Raw genomic sequence first — 23,815 nt, 5'->3', positions numbered from 1 at the left:
CTCATAGCAATGCCCCCAAAGAAGAGGCGCCCAAGTCCCCACCTGAGCCTATTGAAGAGCCACCCAGTGAACCAAGTGAGAGAGACCACTCATCCAGAGTTTCCAAACGCACTGCCTCCGTTCGGTCCGCCGAGAACAGTGATTCAACTGGTCACAAAAAGTCACCGCAGAAGACGAGTCGTAAGAAGAGCACTGTGAAGATTGCATCTCCCTCTCCCTCTCCTTCTCAGTTTGTCTCCGCAAGGGAAGAGACACCTCCAGTGGCCAAGACTGAGACACCTGAGACAAAACCAACCGGGGGGCCAGTCAAGTGAGTCCTTACTGTATTAGTAAACCAGTAAATTATAGAACATGCTGAAGTGAACTTTTCCCTAGAATCCAATGTTTGTACAGTCAGGTATCATGGAAGCATTATGTACATAATAATTATATATGTACGTACCGTATAGCGGGTATATTTCGAGGGTATAAATGTTCACGGTTTTCGCGGATTGAGCCTGTACCTCGAAAATTTATATCTTATTGAATAGTAGGCGTGTTCAGTATTATTGACCACACCTATCTACAATAAGAGGAAAGAAAAGGGAATCTAGAGACAAGGACGCCGGTATATATAGCCAGCTAGCTTGCTCTACGTCTACTGTATCCCCTGACCATGGCCTGCACAGCAAACGTTCTGCTAGAGATGGAGGACATAGTGCCTCACCGATTCTATTATTTTATACAGGCTAGGCCTGGATTCGAGGCTAACGGTGTAGAGGTACAGCTGCATGTTGATGTGCGCATGCGTCAAAAGGCTGGAACTCAGACCACGAAAATAAAATCCGCGAAATCCTTTGTAGAGGTCCATCCGCTAAAATTTATACCCTCGAAATAATACCCGCTATACGGTATACGACACGTATGCATGAATACATGTACATTCCTTGGTATTATTGATCTGATACTGTATTACTGAAGTTTCATGTACCTCACAGACTAGTAAGGTTTCGCTGGGTGGTTCCCCCTAGTGGAGAGACAAAGCTCAAGCTGCTCTTCCAATCTCAGGCAGATATCGGACAGTTTGATCAGACACTCAACTTTGAGATCACTGGTACCAGAAGGAGGACTCAACTGTTCTGCCGTGGTCACTGCGAGATGCCTACAATTTGCCAAGAGCCAAGGTCCGTAAATTGTAAAAATGCCTCTGTAAGTGATGCCTTGCGTGAGCTATATTATACATGACTGTATTCTTAAATGGATTTTAGGGCCACTCTTGTATTGGATGAGCATACAATTTAGGTAATACTTCCCTCCTACAAATTGGCTGTTTTAGCTTTTATGAAGTGTGTACCTTTTTTGCCATACCTTAATTAGGAGTGTGTTTCCTTCTCGGAAAAGAACAAAGACCCGGGAGGAGATCGTGCATAAGAAGTTTGTGTTGAGTGAAAATACCTACTACTTTGGGCCACTGCACTGCGGCAAGACCCGAGATCGGTACGTATAATTGTGTACAGTGTTATAAACTGCAGTGTGTATAATCTATCGACAGAGCCTAATCTACAGCTGAACATGTGTATTTAGATGCACATGACAGTTCATAATTATTGTTAAGCACATTTAGGCCGCAGTACACAAAGCAGCAATACTTATCATTGCAGATACAAAGACTGTAGATATCCTGAGAACATGGAGGTTATGCAAATTAAGAACATCAGCCTGAGTACAGTTGATGCGGAGTTCTACTTTATGAAGGACCAAAATGCCAACACTTTCCTACTGGACCCTCCCAACATGACTTTGAAGTCCGGAGAGAGTGAGGTATTGTGTTGTGCGTATGCACATGTATATGTACTAGTCTGTACTTGATTTTTCATACATGTTACGGGTGTACAATATACAATGTCATGGTCGAGTGCACCTGGTTCTAACAAAATTGGTTCGTGTGGTCATCTAGACCCCCACAAGCCTTTTTGTGGTCAAATAATTGTTTTTCGCTAAGCAGCGACCACCAAATAACAGAGCTTGTGCGTGTGTGTGTGTGTGTGTGTCTGTATTACCAGTTGTACCAGAAAATGTTTATTTTAGAGTTCATTATGTGCCGATTTCTTTTATCCCTGTGTAGACTCTCAGAATCTGGGCATACCCTAAATCAGCGGATGAGATCAAAGACGCTCTTGTCTGCTGTATCAAACACAACCCTAATCCAGTCGTCTTCAAACTTGTGTGCAATGGAGTTGAACCAGACCTTAAAATCGACCGCAAACTCATAGAATTCAAGAAAGTCCTGCTCCATAGAAAACAGACCAATGTGATCTATCTACACAATCACACCATGCTGCCTGTTGCCTGGAAACTGAGTGGACTTGAATCTCTCGGGGAAGAATTCTCATTCAGTCAAGTCGAGGGAGTAGTTCAACCAAGGTCAGATTTTCCACTCTCAGTCAATTTCAGAGCCGCCAAGCAGGTTAATCACGCCAAGAAAGCTTTCAAGATTGAGATCTCTGACGTGGAGAAAATAATGGGTCTCATGCATGTAGAGAATATACAAATCTTTGCCGAGGCGTATGACGTGGCACTAGACATCAGCTTTCCAAAAGGGACGGATGGAGGACTTGACTTTCAATGTATTCGTGCTTGTGATGAGCAGAAGCTGATGATTTTCCTTAAGAATAAGGGAAAATATGACATTGCATACAAGTGAGTATAGAACCAAGACATTTCATCAAGGTTGTTGTAAGTATAATTATACATCATGTAGTAGTTTGCCATAGAATTGAAAACTAAGTACGGTACATGTACATGTATATATCTATGCACTCACAGTTTACGATGGGCATTGGCTTTACTAATCAAGCACTCGCTTGAAGCTGTGTACATTAATAATCCTGTACATCGATGCATGCATGCAATAAAAATCATACAGATCATGCAGGAAGTAAATGTAGACACACTCCGCTTAAGTGTTATCCTCCTTTTCCTCCTGCAGTTTCCTGTTTGATGTGTCAGACACTGGGGTGGACTACACCAAGATTTTCAGTTTTTCCCCCACTCACAATACCCTCTACCCCGGAGAGAAGGCTCAGCCAGTCAGTGTTGTCTTTAAGTCCAACAAGGAGGTCACAATTGTAAACATGCCCATCTTGAAATGTCAGGTGAGCATAGTATACAGTTGAACATAATTTCAATAAAAAACTGATCTTGTTTGATAATAACAAGAGTTCATAATAATTATCTATCGTTTACGCACAATACATGTAGATATTAAACGTGCATTCACATGTATTTAATGTTTAATGAGCCTTGATAATGGATTATTCACTCCTTGCTTTTCATAAACTTAATCTATGTAGGTCATAGATGCCCATGTTGGTGATCAGGGAGAGGTAATTGCCAACATCCCCATACGAGTCAGCGCTAAGGCTGTCTTCTCACACCCTCTCGTTTCACCAGCTAGCGATATCAACTTTGGGCCCATGACTATCAACGCGCGTAAAAGTGCTTCGTTCACACTCGAAAACAAAGGGGAATTTGAGTTTAAGTATGCCATAACTAAGAAGATGTCTTCCGAGGAGCAAAAGATAAGGGCTATCAGCATGGCTGCAGTAGCAGCAAAAAATCGCACAAAGTCCCGAGACGGGAGGGAGAGCTCTACTGCTCGAATGAGTTTTACTAAACCAAGTGGAATTAAGAATAAATTGTCTGAAGGAGGACCACTAAGGTACAGTGTGTTTATCTTCATCTGACCGGTACATGTGTATGTATGTGCATGTACATGTATACACCCTTGTGCTGAGCACATAGACTGACTGTATAGTGGGTAAATTTCTAAGGACTAATGTGTTTCGCAAATTTCGCGATTTTACTATGCTTATTAATTAGTAGCGGTTCAAATTTTCGCTGTCTCGTTGATTTCTATTAATCCCTTAAAAATTACTTGCTACTTTACAGTGTATATAGTAGTAGGAAACCTGTTTTACACATTTATCTGTCATGCAATTAAGTCAGCAGCTTGATTTGTCATTGCACAAAATGTGCTTGGTAATTTGCTTCTGGTGTAATCATATGATTTCACTTCACTCAGGACTGAAGTGATAGGTGGGAGTCAACGTTTGGTCCTGGGTATGTTCACCGTCAACTCAGCTATGGGATCGATATTGGCTGGGCAATCCCAGATCATCACTGTGGACTGTATAGCTGATGACAAGTCTGGACCTCGTGAGGAAATCCTTTCCATCGAAGTCAGTGATAGACAAATAGATATTCCTCCACTCAGCTACAAGATTTGTGGAGAGGTGTTACATCCCGAGATTAATACAGTGGATGTGGCGTCTATATTTGAGGAGCATCGTGTATGCAGACGGCTAGGTGTGCTCGCCCAGCATCAGTTCCATGGTGAGGGCTGTATTGGTGTGTACGGGGAAGAAGAGAGGAGGTTTGTATTCAAGAGTGTCATTGTCGGTCAGTTGGCAAAAGCTAGGTTCAAGATCAGCAACAACAACAAGGTATTTGTTATTGTACATGTACAGGTGTACATGTAGCTACAATGTACGTGTGTATATACAGTACAGTACATGCACACGTACAAAATACCCCATTGCCCTAATACCATATAGCTGGTTATTTCGAGGTTTTCGAGGATTGACCCAGAAACACGAAAATTCAAAATTGGCATTGAAAAACCTCTCTACTGTAGGTGGTGTGGTCATTTGAACTGCTATCCTCGAAAATAAAATCCTCGAAATGCTTTGTTTGGGCAATCTGCAAAAATGTAGGTAGTGCCTCGAAAATAACCCGCTATACGGTACTGGAACATAAAATTCCCTAATGTGTAAAAAGATTGCATAGATTAGTGTTGTTTTAATCAATAGATCGCTTGTGATGTGCTTGTGTCTGTGAAGTCACCAACAGTCAAGCAGAAAGGCAGTAGTGATCCGGTATTCGAAGTCCAACCCTCCTCTAAAATTGCCATTCCCTCTCACTCACACATTTACGCCATTGTCAGTTTCAAACCAGCAGCCATGCAAATCTATAATACAACCTTTGAAGTCACTCCTGAAGGTGCCACCAAAAGCAAGTGTCTGGTATTTGAATTACAAGGAGACGGCAATCTCCCTCAAGTGTCTATCACACGGCCCACCCTGCACAATGCTAAAGGCGACCCAATATTGCTCTTTAAGAGGCTACTGCTGCGCCAGTCCCAAACTTTGACTATTACTCTTAAGAACACTGGTACTATACCTGCAAATGTCCTGCTAGAAAACACAGGCGATAAAGCGTTTACTGTGACGAGTATGGAAGATGAAATTGCGACTTTTGAAGATTCAGCAGATTCTCAAGACAAGGAATCGAGTCGTCTGTGTTCTGTGAGTCTTGATGTGAATGAAAGCAAAGACTGCCTTGCAGTTTTCAATCCTTGCTCCATTAACAAATACCACGGTGAGGTGTGTGTGTGTATCCAAGACAACCAGTTTGAGAAGCCAGTGATCCAGTTGGTGGGGGAAGGCTATGAGGATGACGTGTGTCTGGAGAATGTGCGAGGGGAAGTGGCCAACTGGGGGGCAGAGGAGCGGGTTACTGACGACACTAATGGTGAGTCGATCGGTTGCATGGGCTTAAACAGTACAAATACCCTGTACTGTATATGAACAGATATCATAGTAAGGTTGCATTGTTGGTGCATGTATAGGATAGAGTCTCGTGTGTTGTTTTTGTAAAGCCACATTGATTTTAGTAATTAAGTATAATTATACAGTACCTTTTTTAAACCTTGCACTATTTTTTTTTACAGCCTCTGTAGAGAGCCATCTCCATTTTGGGAGTATTGCTGTTGGCGAGAGTCGGCAGATTGTATTCACACTGACAAACAGGTCTAAATCCAACACAACGGTCAAGTTTCAATGGCCCACTTCACTCCCTTGTCTAACCTTTGCACCCTCTCTGGGCCACATCAAACCAGGATCATCCAAAGACATCACAGTCACGTTCAAAGCTCAAGCTAATTCTGAATCACTCTCAGCTCAAATAATTGCTGGGAAAATCTGGAAAATTTCGCTCTCTCAGCCTGCTGACTGGGATGACCGTATGAAGTCAGTTCGTTGGGTAAATATTGCGCAACCTCAACTACTGTCTGTAGATAGTAGTGGCACTAGTAGTGTGCTCAAACAAAGCATTACAGGACGTGTGCCAACACCGGCCAAGAAAAAAGTAATTGAAACGGACACAGAGCCAGCCCATTCCGTGGTGGATGAGAGTCATCGCGATTTAGAGCTGCTTATATCAGCTGTGGCCGATTTTGCAAAGTTTGTGTGCCCTGTGAAGGAAATTCGTTTCAAAGACACACTCATGTATCAGTCTAAAGTGTTTAGCTTCCCGATAAAAAACAATGGAGTTATTCCAGTGACCTATAAATGGGTGATGGTTGACGGTGATTTGAAATCGGAAGATAAGGGCATGCCATTCTCGATTGAACCCTCCACTGGGATCATTCAGCCTGATACTGAGACGAACTTCACTGTGAAGTTTGCTCCTCTAGATGTATTCAACAAGCAGTCTACCTTCAGATGCAAGTACGTGTATCACCATACCTATGCACCCATGCTTGTACATGCATGCACGTATTTTCGTGTTCTGTAGCACAATGTTGAGGTAGTGTGACTTAATAAATTTTTCATACATGTATGTACGTATGTGGCCTTCCAAATATCTCATGATTGTACAGTACATCTATCTCTATAAGTACTAATACATCCAGTACATCATTCCTCTACCTGTACAGCATGCCCAATCTTGATGGATCCCTAGAGCCACTGACCCTCTCAGTGCATGGTCGCTCCCTCATGCCCTACTGCCACTTCGAGCTGGAGCACACTACTGACTACTTCTCACGCAGAAGTGGTGATGGTCGGAGGAGCTTTGAATCGTCCGGAACTGTGGATCCTGCCAGCACACGTGTCATTGAGTTTACCTCATGTGGAGTGGGAGTCAAAAATACAAAGTATGTTCTTGTTTGTTCTACAGACTGTACATTATTTTACATTATTAGCATGTACATTTCTCCTGGTGGTGGAGCTTTAAGCATTCTACATTACATAATCTTACGTACATTGCACATGTACGTACCATATATATATGCATGTAAAAATATGTACACCATTATGTGGATTTCAAGGCTGCAAGTTTAAAATTACAAGTCAATACCTAATGATCTTTCCTCTAATGATAGTCTTTCACATAGTCATTGGTTATTGACAAACTAAATATCCCTTTTATAATTGTTTACCTATAATCGTTTTCTTTCTCAATATAGACGTTTTGATATCATCAATCCGACTAGCTCTGGCTATGAGTTCCAATGGACTGCTAGCAGCTCTCTGCAATTCAACAACAAGTTTAAGTGCCTCACTCCAAAGGGTTACGTAGAGGGTGGCAAAAAGTTTGAGGTGGGTGTGGTTATGTGTGTGTACTAAACTGTCCAACTCTTAGTCTTAGCTAAAGTTAACATGGTTAGCACTGAAAGTGATGTGCTTATATGCATCTGTACATGCATGTGTTGTCAGATACGCACATGTACTGTACATGTAGCTAGCAAATAATATGGATATATTGCACATGTACATGTATAATTATAGGGTCTGCGTGTATTATCGCATCTCTACATTAGATTGCGTTTGAGTATACGCCGTCCTCTCTGGAGAGTGTTGAGAGTGTGTGGGTGTTCTCAATCCCGTCCATCTGTCTCTCCCACTCGTTCCTCTTGGCTGGCCACACTGACGAGCCCTCAGTCCACCTAGACAGGGCCTATCTCACGTTCAAGGCCATGCTCATTGGTGAGTCAATTCATTCTCTATTGCGTGAAGGTGTACATGCTACCCACCTCATTATAGGCTCAAAGATGAAGGATACTGTGTATCTGGTGAGCAATGAGCCAACTCCGTACAAGTTTTCCTTTGATGAGAAGAGCTGTCACTGTGACGGGCACTCAGGGCAGCTGGTTGTGGAGCCAATGATTGGAACAATTCAACCAAACACAAAGTATGTGTGTGCATGTACACGTACGTTTGTACGTACATGTTTGTGTATGGGCCTCAATGTACAATACTTAACAGACATGTCATAGTGAGCTAACATAATGTATATGGACTACCGTTATAGTGTAAAATTTCGAGGCACTTAATTTTTGTTGAATTTCCTCTAAAAACGGTTAAATGTGTGTCAATGACATTACGTACGCCGTTAACTATGTACGTGGAACAATTTTCATAGGATTGCTAATCCTCGAAAACAGCAAAAATGTTGCACTTTATACATTTTATTTACTGTGCATATTAATATATCCAGGATTCCAGTCACTGTTTCATTCACTGCTCGACACGAACAAGACTACAACTTCAGCCTCAACTGCAAAATTAAGCATAAACCGGACCCTCTGGTACTTAACGTAAAGGCTAAGGGCTATGCCATCAACACTGCCCTCTCCTACACTTCTCCTGGTGGCACTGAAATATCTCTACCTGTGGGGAAATCAGAAACAAGAGTTATCAATTTTGGCTCTGTACCAGTCAATGAGCGAGCCCTGGGCCAGATCTCAGTGTTCAATAATGGAGAGTACAATATGGAGTACAAGTGGGTGTTGTCCAGCAAATGCAAAACAAAGGCTGGTGGTGATTTGGTGTGTTTGTCTCCAATTGAGGGAACTGTGGTGCCTCAAGATAGGGCCAAATTCGAGGTCACTTTTTCTCCACCCTCAAAAATGGTCCTCAAGGGATGTGAGATTCAACTACAGGTGAGTTAGTTTGGTTGGCTTCGTTTATTGTGTGACACTCACAGCTGTATCACTATACGTACCTACACTCACTTTCAAGGAAAATCGTTGCGCTTTGAAACCATTAAAATACATTGTCATAATTTCTTGCCACATGTACGTGTATGCTGTGTGACTCTCCACAGATTGTGAATGGGCCCACTCTCCCAATATCTCTGCGTGGTATGGGTGTTGAGCCTCAGGTGGAGTTCTCTTTTGAGGAGCATGACTTTGGGCCTCACTTCCTCCATCGATCAGATATGCCCGCAACACGCAAGACTCTTAACATCATCAATAACGACAAAAAGGACATTAGGTGCTTAGATATAACACATTTGCTTGGGCGTATATCCAATAGTGTACTAGCAAGGTACATGTACATGTACAGCAGTTTTAAGCACCTTTGCAACATATGAACACACAAGCATGAAACCACAATGTACTATTGTAGTAATTTAAATTGTGGTTACTTAAATTTGGTGCATGGGAGACCATCTGCAGTACTGTCCAGTGGTGTACTACAGTACTAAAAGTAGGAACCAGGCCCCTAACACTGCATGCTTGCTTTTTGCCCAATGCAAGCTCAATTGAATCAAGCTTTTAATTGTACGCATATTTTATACACAAATCAATCCCAGAGCATATACACAATTTTTTAGGGGACTACCCCAAAACCCCAATATGTGTGCACATGCGTATATCAGCTCCCCTTCCAAACTATCCATGCTCTCTAAGTGATAACTCTCTTCCTACACCACTGCTATCACTGCTGTCAATAATTATATCCCGTTGCTACGTTGTTGCCAAGTGCAATATGCAGCATAATGCACTGCTGAAAGTCATATTGCACTGACCGCAAAGTCATATTGCACTAACCACAAAACGCCCCTCTGGCATAATTAAATTAAATATTGTATCACGAGAAATAACAAGTATCAAAGTAAGTCCAGCCATGCAGGAATGTTCAGCACTGCTGGAGTTTCTTCTTTGCAACCATGCAGGTTTTAAAATCGTCCCAGGCTCATTTTGTGAAGATTCTGTGTTCCTAGACCTAGTCCTCCACTTCTTGATGCACGGTCAATTCTGGCTTCACCATAGCACTAGAAGCGGCTCTTTTTGCAGGGGGCTTGAGCTGTTTTGCAGCAGTGTAGAGGCGAGCTTCTTTGGCTTGGTTGTGATGCCGAGGATAGTGGAGGGGGCTGTTTGAGCAGCAGTTACACTGATCATCAGTCTGATGAGTAGTACAGTGGGGTGGGGCTGTTTCTTCGCAGCAGTAAATGGGGTGGGGCTGTTTCTTTGCAGCAGTAGCGGGGTGGGGCTGTTTTGCAGCACCAGAAGTGGGGTGGGGCTGTTTTGCAGTGGTTTCAGCGTCGTTGGAACTCCAACAATTTTGTGTCAAGCCATTTGTCGGTCATGCCAATCTTATACGCTGCATATACTGGCGTCTAGGAGAGAGAAGAGATGGAGCTGTGTCTAGAGTTGTCTTTGTCGTCTTTTTGTGCAGTTTATATTGTGTTACTAAGACAGTGTTATGTTGCTATGCCCTCGGGATATAAACTAGTTATTACACGTGCACTCGGGCTGCATGGAATATATTGCACTCAGCCCTCGGGGCTTACGCCCTCGTGCTTCAGTGCAATATATTCCATACACCCCTTGTGCCCGTGTTATAACTATAACTTATGGTCACATTTCAAATTGCTAGCTATTTTTTCTGTGTGATATGAGATAGACCAAGTACCCACCTCTGGTACAGTGGCCATTCTCCATATCACGTCTGTGGAGTAGGCCTTATACTGCAACCTTGTATAGCTAGATCTATAGTTGTTGTGTTAGTACATTGGCCAATTTTGATTTGATACTGCAAATTAGTAAAGAAACCGCTCAAGTAAGTCCTGCATGTAGTCCATGTTTACATTGTGGGTTTACATTGTGGTTTACCTATTTGTGTGTGTGTGTTGCAAAGGTGCTTAAAACTGCTGTATGTATCCCATGCAGTGTTCACTGTCTGTACAAGGACCAGCCTCACCTCTCAGTGCAGTTCATGTCCTGTATTCTAGCACCCAAAGAAGAGGCACAGGCCATCTTTGAGTTCAGACCTCGAGATACCATCTCTTACTCAGAGTCTGTAGTATTCGAAATAAACGGCCTCTCCAGAAAATCAGTCTCTATCAGAGGCGACGGTGCTCAGATGAAGATAGAGCTAGCCGACCCTGCACATAAAGAAATCAAGTTTGGAGCTTTACGTATCGGCGAAAAGGTCAAGAAAGAATTGAAACTGGCCAACCATAGTCCCATACCACTCTTGTTTCGATTGTCTCTGCTGCCTAGTTCCAGCACTCCTGCATTGCTTAAGGATGGTGTGCTGTGTGTGAGTCCCACTGAGGAGATCAGCGTCGAGGGTAATGGAGGACAAAGCACCGTCAGCATTGCATTCAACCCCACGACCAGAGTACCACAATTCTCTGAAGAGGTACGTATGTTCTCTTACAATGTACCATGCCTGGAATTTTATGAGTAATACACGTACATGTACTAGACTCGCAAGCCGTCACTGTTGCACGGCGAACAGTAGACTGGTCAAACCCCGTGTGGAGACTCGTGCAACGTTTGCCACGATATTTGTGGCAACTCAATTATTCTTGTACTTTGTTGGTGAAAATGCGTTGTACATGTACGCATGTACGTACACACACATGTGCTGCCAGTTCATATTGACTTTGAATATTTATTTCACTGACATACATGCTAATAATTTATTATTAGCATTATGACAATGGACTACAGTAGCTAACATATCCCGTTCATTCCCCCAGGTAACATTGGAGTGTCTAGGGATCTCTCAGCCACTGTTTGTTGTGTCCGGCTCGTGCATTGGGCTAGAGATAACCCTCGACACTAGCTACATACCGTTTGGTCCGGTGGTCCAAGATAGTCAGAGCTCTCGGAGAATCCTCATGATCAACTCTGGAGACATAGGGGCAAGATTCTCGTGGGAGAACAGGTTTGGGCCTGACTTTGAACTCACCCCTTTGGATGGATACATCTCACCAGGAATGCAGGTAAATCGTTTTAGGACAGGATGCAATTTCTTAATGTGCCCTTGATTTGTCGATCATTTTTGGCAGATTCTATCGAGTAGAACATAATATTATACAGAATATTGTTTGTGATTTGTATACAAACCAGTGTGTTCTCTTTTTAGCACACAACTAATATTACTTATCGATGCCATTTCCCAAAACAGATAACTTTTGACCTGATATTCAGACCTAGCAAGTTGAGTCACGATATTCGCTATGACAAGATCCCGTGTCACATTGAGGGCCGGGCTAAACCCCTACACCTCACACTCACTGGGGTCTGCATTGAGAAGGTCCCTATCAAAGAGGTCAGTGCGTACATGATAGTACATGTTACTGGTACTGTTCAGTGATGTACTATAAAATCATGTCTAAACCTTGATGGTTTTGGTCTGCTTTGGGGGAGGGGGGCTCACCCTGGGTATTGTGTAGTAACTTGCCTATGTAGCACAGACTCTGAGTTTGAAGGCCTCCGTCCCTTTGTTTGCTGGTTGACCAATGCCTACACAATAATTATCATGTATATATATGCCACGTCTATGGAGCCTAAATGCATGTAGGTAACCACTAACTGTACACTTTGAAGGTATTTGTATGGAGCTCACATAATGTGCTCCGTCATTGCATGCAAGTACAAAGGAAAGTATGAATATCTGAATGTTAAGTCACGTTGAGGCATCAAAGAGTGTAGATAGTACATGTGCCTTGATTCGAATTCGTACATAACGAGATTCAAGCTTTATTGGTATCTCGTGAATATAGTGTACATGTAGGTCTGAGAAAAAGTGGTTCCAAGAACCAAAACCAAAGTAGTGCGTATTTAAGTTGTAGCATGCATGCACTCAGTGGATAGTATCAAACTAGTATAATGGCTGCTCAATCTGATCAACGTTACATAGCTTTAGACGTGAAGTGTGTGGCCACTGGAGTGCGCCATGATGCTAAATCTAGAGCTGTGTGTTTTGTTGCTGTGATCGATTATGGTGAAAATATTCTTCTCCAAAAAGCTGTCAAGCCTGAAGCTCCAATAGTTAGCTACCTCACCCCACTATCGGGAGTTAGGGAAGGTGATCTAGATGGAGCCGAGAGCACAGAGGTGGTCATTGCTCAAGTTAAGGCTTTGCTTGGCCCTGATGTCATTCTCGTTGGTCAAGGTCTGGTCAAAGACATTGAATGGCTTTGTCTTGAGGAGGGCAGAGATTACGGTGGCATTGAGGAGCTTGCAGATATGTTTAAGACATACAATTCTCGCTATGAAAATTACACTTTCCACTCTCTTCGTCATGAGGCTAATACTCTTTTGTCAGAAGGTAGGATAACCATTACAATACTAATTTAAACTATCGTCCTTAGAATATCTTTGTTAACTTACTACATACGTAGGTTTTCTATCGATGGGTTGTAATCCTGTAAAAGAAGCAATTGCGAGTGTGAGGCTTTTCAAGCTTTACCATGGAAACACTGTCTTGCTTGAAGAGGCAAAAAGGAAACTTGCAAGCACTCGTTTTGAGCCGTCATTTGCCAAGAGGAATAACAGTTTATATGAAGGAGTCTGTATGGGTGGCAGGAGGTGTACTTGTGGAGCCCCAAGGTTTTAACTTTCCACGCACAGTGAAACTTTACATTTGCTGTGTAATACTGTGTAATACTGTATTAATTTTAATGACTACATACATAGTCTGTAGGACATAATTATGTTGTCACTTACCATGCAGTTTGCGTTGTTGTATGTTATAGTCCTATATAATTATTTATGCTTGTAACACATGCAGCGCTATACAATGAGTAACTAATTCTTGACGTGTATATCCATGCCTAATTATGGCTGCCATACTTAATAAAGCTGCATGACAAAATTTGGACGAATGAGCATGTTAGCTAGTATATACATGCTTGTATCTTGTTTATTCGAATTCGTGCGTATCGAAATTTTCTATGTTCACACCCATGCACTCTGCTTAGACTATATAATTATATTCATTATATTTTGTTTTTGTGAGCCAATAGTGCAAAGGTTGTCGTAGTATGTAAGCAATGCACAATGTGGGGCATGTGACAAATAGAAACTATACATATCCGACAATCATGCATGCAGATCGTATTCAACACGAATTTCTTTATCACTCCATTTTGAAGCTTTGGCTATGGCTAACAAACCAGATCATCGATACATAGGCTTAGAAGTAAAGTGTGTATCCACTGGACTACGTCATGATGCTAGAGCTATTTGCTTTGTTGCTGTAATTGACTATGATGAAACCGTTCTACTTCAAAAGACAGTGAAACCTTCTGCAGCAGTTGTTAGCTACATCACTCCACTAACTGGACTCAAAGAAGGCGATCTAGACGATGGGGAGAGTATAGAGGACGTACTTGCTCAAGTGAAGAAATTGCTTGGCCCTCATGTGATCCTAGTTGGTCAGGGGTTCAACATGGATATATTTTGGTTGCGCCTAGAGAAGCACAGAGATTTTGAAGATGTTATAGAGCTTGCTGATGTTTTCAAAACCTACAAACGGGGAAGATACTATCAGTACCCACTATGCCATGAAGCTGACATCCTTTTACGCAAAGGTAAATACTCATGATTTCCTGTCTGACAACAAAAATCCTGTAAAAGGTGCCATTGCGACAATGAGGCTCTTCAAAAAGTATCATGGAAAGCCTGATTGTATTCTCAAGGCCAAGGCACTGCTTGCAAGTACTCTAGTACCGCTCTTATTTGCTAAGACAGTTAATTATCGACATGAAGGAGTGTGCTTGAGCAACGGAAACTCCAAAACCTGTTTTTGTGGTGCACCACATATTGATACAATGTGACATTGTACGCTGTAGCTTCGAAAAAACTTACTTTCAATATTCTGTAGTTTTATAGGGTGGATAGAAACTGTTAGTAAAATTAGTGTTTGATAATTATTATGTATTTAATTATGTCTGTTACAGAAGTTACATATAACATTATTCAGAAGTGACAGGATGATTATTATATCAAAGGAAAACCACCAAATAGGACAGTGTACAGATCCCATACCCACTAGACACGTATAGTCCGCAGGGGTCTATATCTATGCACGCTATACATACGGTCTATAGATGTACCCTACTGGTGATACTGAATGGGTCCTAAAAAAAGAGCAAGATCAAAGCTAGCAGTAGTTAATATTCCATTCTTTAAATTACATTTGTGATGTTCTCATAGTACAATTAAGTACCTGTACCATGGCTATCTTATAGCCTAGCGGTGTATTGTTGTTTGAACCCTTGTGCAGTTGTATCTATTCCCTAGAGCTGCCATGAATACATACAACTGCCCTTGAGTATGAACTCAATACAAGCTCTAGCTACATGTAGCCATACATGGTACAACTATACATGGACAATGATTGCTGCTACCATACCATGAGAAATGTTCGTCGAGTAAAACGTTCGTTTACCTTGAATGCAGTGATTCCTGGCTTCATCACGTGCACTGTATTGCATGCGTTCTGGGAAACCACGCCTCAAACGTTGAAAATGTTCGTTGAGGTCAGCTTGCCCACGAAAAAAATTTCCTGCACGAATTACAGTTGAGGCTTATGTATTTTGTTCGTTCTATATATACATGTATAATTATTTGTGCGTCAATATTTTATTTTTTGTGGCGCCTTAATTTAAAGTTTTACGGTAGTAGCACCTATTGACGCAACAGTGAACATCCCTTGTGCAAAATAATATAACGAGTGGAGGCCATGTATAAAGAGCACAAGTTGTAGTCGTATACCTTTGTACACGCATATATATCGTAAAACCGTCTAATTAAGGCGCCACTCTAATCGTAGCGCCAACTTCAACAGTCTAATTTTTCTTTGTTCTAATTGGGTATCACTTGAAGCCATCAAAACTATTTATCATGCAATGTCAACGTGGCTGTCGCTAGGCGCCAGTTGAGGCTTACGTATGTATTTTTCTCCATTCTATATATTTGTGCGTTTATTTTTTGTGGCATCTTAATTACAGTAGTTGGAATATTCGACCCCAGATCACCTATTGACGCAACAATGAACATGTCCCTTGTGCAAAATAATATAACGAGTGGAGGCCGGGCTACATGATTGTTTACAATGACAATCTAAGATCTATAGATAACCGAGTGCGCCCTAAAATGCATAGCCTGAGGCGATACATACAACCAAGAGTCCATGAATACACAACAGATATACAATATAGAAACTTATTAGACTCTACATGATCTGTTGATACACCCTAGTCGGCCTAGTGGATGTGTCTGCAGTGGCTGTAGGATCTGTATACCTTACATATGTACTTCATGTGTTAACTTAGCTGTGCTGTACCTATATTATGTTTTGCATAACTGTAGGTGCTCCCATTCACTACCAATGTGCGCAATAAGGAGACTCGTAATCTCACCATCCCCAACAAGACCAACTCTCACTGGCTCCTACGTCCGCTCATAGAAGGAGAGCAGTGGAGTGGCCCTGAAACACTCAGCGTTGGCAGCAACCAGTCCCGACACTATGAACTAACCTACCACCCTCTAACCATGACCACAGACTCGCAGAAACATTATGGCTCTATCTTTTTTCCACAACCAGACGGTACCGGGGTGTTGTACAATCTGCAAGGCACCGCCGAGCCTCCTAAAGTTGTGGGATCTCTTACACAAGAGATACCGTGTAAGACTGCACATACTGAGTTACTGACGGTTGAGAATTGGCTGCGCCGGCCTCAAAGGTTTAGAGTTGATGTACACATTGTGAGGCCCGAGAAACTGGATCGTTCTGTGAGTCTACACGGTCTAGACTACATTGATGTGCCTGCACTAGGGAAGAGGGACTACAAGCTGCACTTCTACTCATTCAAAGAGTGCTCCATATTGGCCAAGGTGGGCTAACTACATGTATTATAGTAAAGTATTGTAGCTACGTAGTACTGTACTGTACAGTGTGTACGCTTATGCTGTCTTTGGTACTTTATAAACTAGGCTCCTTTAAAGATTGTGATATTAAATTCTGCCTTCTATCAAAATGTACAATGTGTGTTGTTTTTAGGTGACATTTAGAAATGAGCTGAGCGGAGAGTACCTTTATTATCACGTCAGCTTCAAGTCCACTCCACCTGGCATCATGGGTACAATTGAACTGAGCACTCCCGTACGCAAGAGTGCGTCCCATGTGTTCACCATCACCAACCCCCTACCCACTCCAGTCACACTAACCACCAACTGCAATATCTCTGACATTAGTATGCCAACCAACTTCCTAGTAGGAGCTCAGAGTGAGGTATTGGAGTATATATATGTAGCTACATACGTGTATAGATAATTACGTACGTACATACATGTATGCACTCTACTTTACAGTTACATGTAGTAATTTGTTCTACCGTAATATAACTTGAAATTTGACGGGTGTTTTTAATTTGGCGATTTGGCGAATTTTACCGAAGATTGCAAATCAAAGTTTTCTTGTGGACGCAATGTCATTGTTGTAACAGCCACGCTTGAGACGCCAAATTTAAAAATTTGAGTCAGTTCAAATGGCTCATTCGCCAAATAATTATAATACCCACCAAATTTTCCAGCATACAGTATTTATTACGTATGTTTATATGTAAAAGAGGCATTTTGTATATATAATGGTGTGCTTAAGTATGCATAATTATGTATACATGTGCATGTACCTGTTTGAAGTATTCAATCACCTTTTACTGTATGATAAAAATTATAATTAACCTGTATTACGCACTGACACAGGGCAAGTGTATGTTTGAGTACCTCCCACTCAAAGTTGGTGAGTTTACTGGTAAGCTAACACTGAGCAACTCAGACTTGGGCGTCTATCAGTACGAGCTCCACCTACGGTCCACCTGTCCCCCTCCTGAGAGGCCTATCCATTTCACTACCAGTCTAGGGGTTAGTCAACAGCAGGCCGTGAGGTTTGTGAGCTATGCCAGGGGAAGAACTGAGTATATTTGCAAGGTGAGTCGATCTGTATACATACCATGTACATACCGTATAGCGGGTAAGTTTTGTGAGGTAAAAAATTCATTCAACTCGAGAAACGGTAGTTTTCGTGAGTAAAAATTTCGTTTAGTCTCGTGGCTGCACGGCATTCCTACGTTCAGATAAGCCATGCCTACGATAAAATTTTGTGGAGGTCAGCCTGCCCACGAAAATAACGAATATTTTACCCCACGAAAATTACCCGCTATACGGTACTACAGTAACCAGTTTCTTTGCAACTATTATTATAATCTTACATTAATTACCTGGGGAACAGAGTTAGCCATATATGGCTTGTTTTTGTATTTTGGACTTGCATGGGTGCCTATTAATTTGTCACGCAGTTTTATAGTCCTTGCTCAAGGGGGCCATTATAATTATAGAGAGGTTCCACTGTACAATGATGTGATTTTGTACAATAAAAAATTATTACAGCCTCCTAAACGTATGATACATCACGTACCACCTAAGCACTACAATACCACGGTTCAAAAGTTTAACGTGTCAACATGCGTGTCTGCCTCTATTCTACAGGTAGACAACAGTGACTTCCATGTTGAGAGAAGCATCACAGTGGCCTCGGCTGGAAGCAGTGGTACTGAAGCTAGCGTCGATGTAAACTTTGAGCCCTCCCACCTTGGTGACACCCCTGCTAACCTAACCATTTCCTCTAGCAGCGGAGGTGACTACTCTATTCCATTGCACGGGCACTGCCTCGCCCCCAAACCACAGGGCCCCTTCAATATAAAACCAGGCTGTAACATCAGCATTGCCTTCAGGAACATATTCACACAGAGCACACAGTTTGTTTTCAGCGTGGACAACCCTGCCTTTAGTGTGAAAGCTGGAGACATCCTCAAAGCCAGGAAGACGTACAATATAATGATTACGTACGATGCCAAGCAGGCCGACTCAAATGTGGCCAGAACTGGAAAACTTACGGTGACTAGCCAGCAATCGGCCAAGCCGGAGGGACGAGGAAAGTCCGGTGGAATCTCATGGGTCTATTATCTCAAAGGACTGCCTCCAGCCTAAAAACTATCGATGTCAGAACTTTTAACACTTGAATACGTGCAATTATTATGTAGATCATCCTGGCAACAAAAACTCACTTTTACTTGCTTATTGTATATTTAATGTTACATGACGTGCCCCGTAAAATGTGCATACTCATTAAAATTTTATTGTCACCATTGAAACAATTAAGGATCGGAAATGATTATGTGAAACAGTATAATATTTGTGTGATTGAGAAAAAATTTATCACATATACGAATTGTAGTCGTAAAAAAAAGTACAGCTATGTACGTTTTTTCTTTTTCTTCGACTTTCGTGAACATTCAGCTGCATGTGGACGATTAAAGTTTACTTTCTACGTTGCACTTACTATAATTTCTGTGCACATAATATTATTAGCGTATAAGCAAAATACATGAATGACATGTGTACACATGAATGACAGTATTCAAAATATGAATTACAATTATACTCCCAATGCCGTATATAATCACTTGCAAGTAGTTATGCATCCTATTATAAATTATAATTAAATTATAATTAAATTATTATATATACCATAATTATTATGATACCTGTATGATTATAATTGGCTTACACATGTATATGATCATTATTATACCTAAGAAAAGGGAGACTGGGTCAGTCATGTCAGTGTTGGTGAGGGGAGCTGTGATCTCCTGGTTCTGTACCAAGGGCAGAAAGGCACTGCCAAAGTCCACAGAGTATGGAGATCCAACTATTAACAGAACCTGCATGCATATAGAAACAGTAAGTTCAAAATTATGAACTTGCACAATAATAATCATCGTACTATACTTCACACTTTCCAAACCCCACAAACTGCATGTTATGTGGACCACTAGCTATAGCTCAACTAGCTGATGAGGACAGATAATTATATCAGAATTAATTTTGTTGAGAGGTGCAATTACATACATCAATCACCTATAATTATATGTACAATACATCAAGCAAGGAAGGGACTGCAGGACTATTATTACAAGCTTGCTACCTTGAAAATGTGTTATAACACAAAAAGAAAGCACTCTACTCTAAGCTCGATACTGGTTCTGGACTAGGGCAAGCCAGCTCACCTCGGTTACAAAGTGTCTGATGTGTGACTGGTCGAGGGCGCCCATCTCCATGCACTGGGCAATGTACTGCACTACAGGGAGCACGTGTCCACAGCTCAGCAGGTGCACCAAATGATCCACTAGGCTCTTCTTCAACTCCATCTACACAAGTACAAGGAAATAAAAGAAAAGAGTAGGACAATAAACAATACAGTAAAATAACCCTCCAAAGAAAGGATACTATACTACAGTACATGCACATGTACATGACTGTAATTTCTCTCAATACCAAGGAGAGAACATTGTACAATCATTGTAATTCTGTCCAAAAATCAGCTCTCCAAGTGTCATAAATATTTGTATGGTTTACTCTGTTTGCATTTGTACAGTGTAACTGATTGTACCTGAACGCTGACTTCCAGCATCGGATAGGAGCCTTCTGTCAGTTTCTTGAGCAGCTCAAGAATGAACGGATGCTGTAGTTGATGACAAGCTGCAACCTGTAGAGGACAGGCACACATAGAGTAGCATAATAATACATGTAAGTACAATTGTGATTGGTACATGTAGCTGAAGTGACAATATTTGTCTATCTTGTATTGGGAAAACGTCAAGCTGAGTCTGTACATGTAGGCTCCTTACAGATCTATGCAGCTAATGCTCTACATTGTACCCTGTACATTTGTTGTTAGTGCATAATTTATATTGTACATCAAGAGTACATAATGTATTCCTGTGTACATGTATGTGTACAAATTCAGGGTGTCATACAGGATTTTGAAGTAGAGGGGAAGAAAAGTAACTAGAACATTTTGCTAAAAAAAAGGTAAACGGTTATTTCAATACCCTGTTAGTACGTAAAATTACGGGCTATGGACATTAATTTAGTCATACTACTAGTACCTGAATGCAACTGTTAGGGGGGAAATTGGAGCTTTGCTAGATATCCCCCCTTTCCTTCCTGTATGACACACTGACAATGATTGTACACATACATACATGTACATTATAACAACAAATATAGGCTAACCTCATCCAGTAGTACTAGGAACAAAGCTGAGCTCTCTGCCGCCTCTTCAAAGAACATGGGGTCCAGTAGAGTGTGCTCCACCCACCGGACCACACCCATGGCTACCACTGGATACTTGACACATTCAAACAGCGTGGGGACCTCCACCTGCAGAATACACCATTATTTTGCTTAGAGCATAATGAGAAAAACTCTGTGGCAGTAAAATAGTTCTGACTTGCATGTAATAGCTGAAGTCTGAGTAGAGTAGCTGTCACTAGCACATAATATTGCTCCAATTAAGCCTCTCTAGTACTATAGGTACGTACGTACTGTACATGACCACGGGGAGGCCAGTACAAGGCAATGGAGGCTAGTAGACACACACACAAGAGTGTCATGAGAAAGAGACTACTTCTATGAAGGTACAGGGATAACTTAATACATGCAATGAAACCTACCATTGAGAAGATTACAAAATCAGTCAATCCACTATATGTAGCACTTTCTGACCTGGAGCTCAGCGTGTGAAGCGTTTGCTCTGGAGCAGATAACATGAGCAGTCTCAATCGCCTTCTTTGTAGCTTCCAAGTCATCTAGACAAGGGTTTCCAATCATCTGGTGCTCGTACACACTCACAGAGTAGGCCAGGATGAAGATGTACTTGTCCCTGTGGTCGGGGTTGATAGAAGAGCCTGGCTTGAAAAAAGCCTGAATCAGAAGCTCTGCAGGGAAGCAATGTGATCATGCAGGTACGTTCAATGTGACCATAGAAAATAATGGTTGTGTATCCACTTTGGAAAAACCCGTGGCTATACCAATACAAACATGCACTATCCTGTCACAACGCATAATGAAAAAGCAAATTCACTGACAAGTTTTGTTCTACTGTACCTAGGAGATGCGGAATATGCAGGTAGTGAACGGGAGGTGAACTGCTCTGGTCAGCGTAGTGCTTGTACAGGATGGACATGTCAGCAGGATTGAGAGCGTTCCGAGATAACATGGCCGCCATAGCTTCAAATAACTTTTCATGGCTACCCACTCCTCGAAAATACAGACTCATATTTGTCACATCACGATTTCTTCCTTGAGCGTCTTTCTGCAGCTCCTCTCGTACCCATAATTGGAGATTTTTTATACTATCAGTCGAGTTGAGAGAATGTAACACAACTTGTGAGTAAAGGTATGTCTGCTGGTTGTGCACAACAAGATTGGTGAATTCCCTCATTCCTTTGTGAACATCACCTGTCTTGCAAGTTGCTATCTTCATAATCACATTTCGTACCAGGCCTGAGAATGCATCTGGTTGGTGGAAGGCTGTTGAAGCACTTGTTATCTCTCCCTGGAAACCAGCATCTGAGATGAGCTTCATTGCAAATTTGAGCATGAGACAATCAGGGTATTGTTCAGCTAGCTGATAGAACAGCTCTCTCCATGAGCTGTGTTGAATCATTTCCTCCAACCAGGACGGAGTCTATGAGTGGGAGGGGGAGAAGGAATCATAGTACATGTCAATCAGTCATGTGCCCAACATTTTCTAAGCGGTGGCTATTTTCAATCCTCAATATCAATTTCACACACAAATTAGCCGCTTTTATAGCTACATGTAGGCCTCAAAGGTGGTTACCAACCAGTGTGGGCACATTCCTGTACAATGCATTCATGCTAATGAGTACAACATGTACTGGCATGAAACGACAATGCATACCTATAGATCTATATCTCCGAAACATCACACAAGAGCATCACACAAGAGAGTACGATACTGAGTGATCATGACAACTGTTTAGGGCTTGTTGGTAAAATGCTCCTTCCTAAGGCTACTATACTACATGAGCTCTACATTATATACTTGTGCATTGAAACTAGTAACACGAGAGGAGTTTTTCTAACATACACCACATGCATACAAACTCACAGAACCCTCTTCAGTGAATATCATGTCAGCTTTCTTGGGGTCAAAATGTTTCATAATGAGTGTCTTCAAGTGCTCCTCCACTATTCCATGAATCTCTCTCTTCCTAAACCCGGCTGAGTGCATCCACTCTATCATCACGTTCACCACATTCGGGAGTCCCACGTAGCTACCAGCCAGAGCGCGAATCCCCTTCTCCTCATCGCCATCATTGTCCAGGAATCTAATGGAATGGTGCATAAAGTACATGTACACTGTGACTTGGTGTTGTACCATAATATCCACAGGAACTAATATTGTATGTTGTATGTAAAGTCCACACAGCAGCAATAATATAGTTCAGGAACCTAAAATAATACGCAATATTGATACCCTAAATTAGTAATATTCACAACTATGATTCATGTATGAACCGAACCTACAATCTATATACTAGCAGTGCCCATTATTGGACCTTAATGCTACCCTAACTGCTGCTTTAATGTTTGAACACAAGTGCATTATTTATGTACATGTACTAGTCTAGTACGTACTGCTCAAATGTTTTGCTAATCCCTGGCTCAAGAATTGCATCCTTCTCTGAGAAAGCATCAAAGAACTCCTTGAACGATTCATCATCATCCTCGTCTTCAGCTTGATGCTGCTCCTGGGTATGGTGCAGGTGTGTGCAGGTGTATCACAAGTGCTGTGTATTATTTAGAATATCTACTTTATATGCTTTTGTTGATTTTATAACTCACATCTTCATACTCAAAGACTTCATCTGTGTGAGGTTCAGCCATTTTAAAATTATCTAGAGTAACAAACACAGAGAAAGATGCATTTTTGTCTTTCTAAGCACCGCAGAGGCCGAGAAAGTAGCTGACTCAGCAATCTCTGAAAGGTCAAAAGTTTACGTAACCGAAAATGTACAGATTTAATTTGAAATT

The 23,815-nt window shown here is 41.7% G+C and overlaps 3 protein-coding genes across 4 annotated transcripts in view; 2 read left to right on the top strand and 1 right to left on the bottom strand.

Annotated features, from left to right (window-relative positions):
• The window catches only part of LOC135341316 (hydrocephalus-inducing protein-like), a 33,027-nt gene extending 13,815 nt beyond the window's left edge, over positions 1-19,212 (top strand). The window contains exons 29-51 of the mRNA XM_064537834.1: positions 8-310; positions 978-1,163; positions 1,357-1,476; positions 1,641-1,800; positions 2,105-2,679; positions 2,969-3,134; positions 3,333-3,700; positions 4,064-4,484; positions 4,851-5,571; positions 5,771-6,548; positions 6,758-6,976; positions 7,289-7,421; positions 7,643-7,808; positions 7,866-8,013; positions 8,320-8,764; positions 8,929-9,098; positions 10,781-11,255; positions 11,599-11,844; positions 12,030-12,173; positions 16,223-16,747; positions 16,914-17,144; positions 17,618-17,842; positions 18,401-19,212. Of these exons, the coding sequence (XP_064393904.1) occupies positions 8-310; positions 978-1,163; positions 1,357-1,476; positions 1,641-1,800; positions 2,105-2,679; positions 2,969-3,134; positions 3,333-3,700; positions 4,064-4,484; positions 4,851-5,571; positions 5,771-6,548; positions 6,758-6,976; positions 7,289-7,421; positions 7,643-7,808; positions 7,866-8,013; positions 8,320-8,764; positions 8,929-9,098; positions 10,781-11,255; positions 11,599-11,844; positions 12,030-12,173; positions 16,223-16,747; positions 16,914-17,144; positions 17,618-17,842; positions 18,401-18,901 (7,426 nt within the window). The 3' untranslated portion in view covers positions 18,902-19,212. The remainder of the gene's footprint in view (positions 1-7; positions 311-977; positions 1,164-1,356; positions 1,477-1,640; positions 1,801-2,104; positions 2,680-2,968; positions 3,135-3,332; positions 3,701-4,063; positions 4,485-4,850; positions 5,572-5,770; positions 6,549-6,757; positions 6,977-7,288; positions 7,422-7,642; positions 7,809-7,865; positions 8,014-8,319; positions 8,765-8,928; positions 9,099-10,780; positions 11,256-11,598; positions 11,845-12,029; positions 12,174-16,222; positions 16,748-16,913; positions 17,145-17,617; positions 17,843-18,400) is intronic.
• LOC135341321 (uncharacterized) lies at positions 12,230-13,666 on the top strand. Its single transcript, XM_064537841.1, has 2 exons — positions 12,230-13,175; positions 13,249-13,666. Exons 1-2 carry the CDS (start codon positions 12,734-12,736, stop codon positions 13,461-13,463), a joined length of 657 nt encoding a protein of 218 aa, XP_064393911.1. The 5' UTR covers positions 12,230-12,733; the 3' UTR covers positions 13,464-13,666.
• LOC135341318 (negative elongation factor D-like) lies at positions 19,032-23,786 on the bottom strand. 2 transcript variants are annotated; one of them, XM_064537836.1, is made up of 10 exons: positions 23,627-23,786; positions 23,420-23,532; positions 22,890-23,109; positions 21,863-22,445; positions 21,482-21,693; positions 20,990-21,136; positions 20,364-20,459; positions 19,981-20,121; positions 19,506-19,635; positions 19,032-19,210 (listed from the first exon to the last, which is right to left on the bottom strand). In XM_064537836.1, exons 1-10 carry the CDS (start codon positions 23,666-23,668, stop codon positions 19,167-19,169), a joined length of 1,728 nt encoding a protein of 575 aa, XP_064393906.1. In that variant the 5' UTR covers positions 23,669-23,786; the 3' UTR covers positions 19,032-19,166. The 2 variants fall into 2 exon arrangements, with proteins under 2 accessions (XP_064393906.1, XP_064393907.1); XM_064537837.1 differs by having other exon boundaries at positions 23,420-23,526; positions 23,627-23,778.
• Between the last annotated feature and the right edge of the window lie 29 nt (positions 23,787-23,815).

The sequence above is a fragment of the Halichondria panicea genome, chromosome 9 (genome assembly GCF_963675165.1).
Source record: "Halichondria panicea chromosome 9, odHalPani1.1, whole genome shotgun sequence".
In the NCBI taxonomy this organism is placed as follows: Eukaryota; Metazoa; Porifera; class Demospongiae; order Suberitida; family Halichondriidae; genus Halichondria; species Halichondria panicea.
The sequence above is the reverse complement of the archived record's forward strand: the minus strand, read 5'-3'. Positions and strand labels throughout refer to the sequence as shown.

Coding starts and splice junctions, on each gene's coding strand:
- LOC135341321 (XM_064537841.1), top strand. CDS start 12,734: ATGGCTGCTCAATCTGATCAACGTTACATAGCTTTAGACGTGAAGTGT. Junction 13,176..13,248: donor TAATACTCTTTTGTCAGAAG/GTAGGATAACCA, acceptor CTACATACGTAG/GTTTTCTATCGATGGGTTGT.
- LOC135341318 (XM_064537836.1), bottom strand. CDS start 23,668: ATGGCTGAACCTCACACAGATGAAGTCTTTGAGTATGAAGAT. Junction 21,694..21,862: donor GCATATTCCGCATCTCCTAG/GTACAGTAGAAC, acceptor GCTTCCCTGCAG/AGCTTCTGATTCAGGCTTTT. Junction 20,460..20,989: donor TCCTAGTACTACTGGATGAG/GTTAGCCTATAT, acceptor TGTCCTCTACAG/GTTGCAGCTTGTCATCAACT.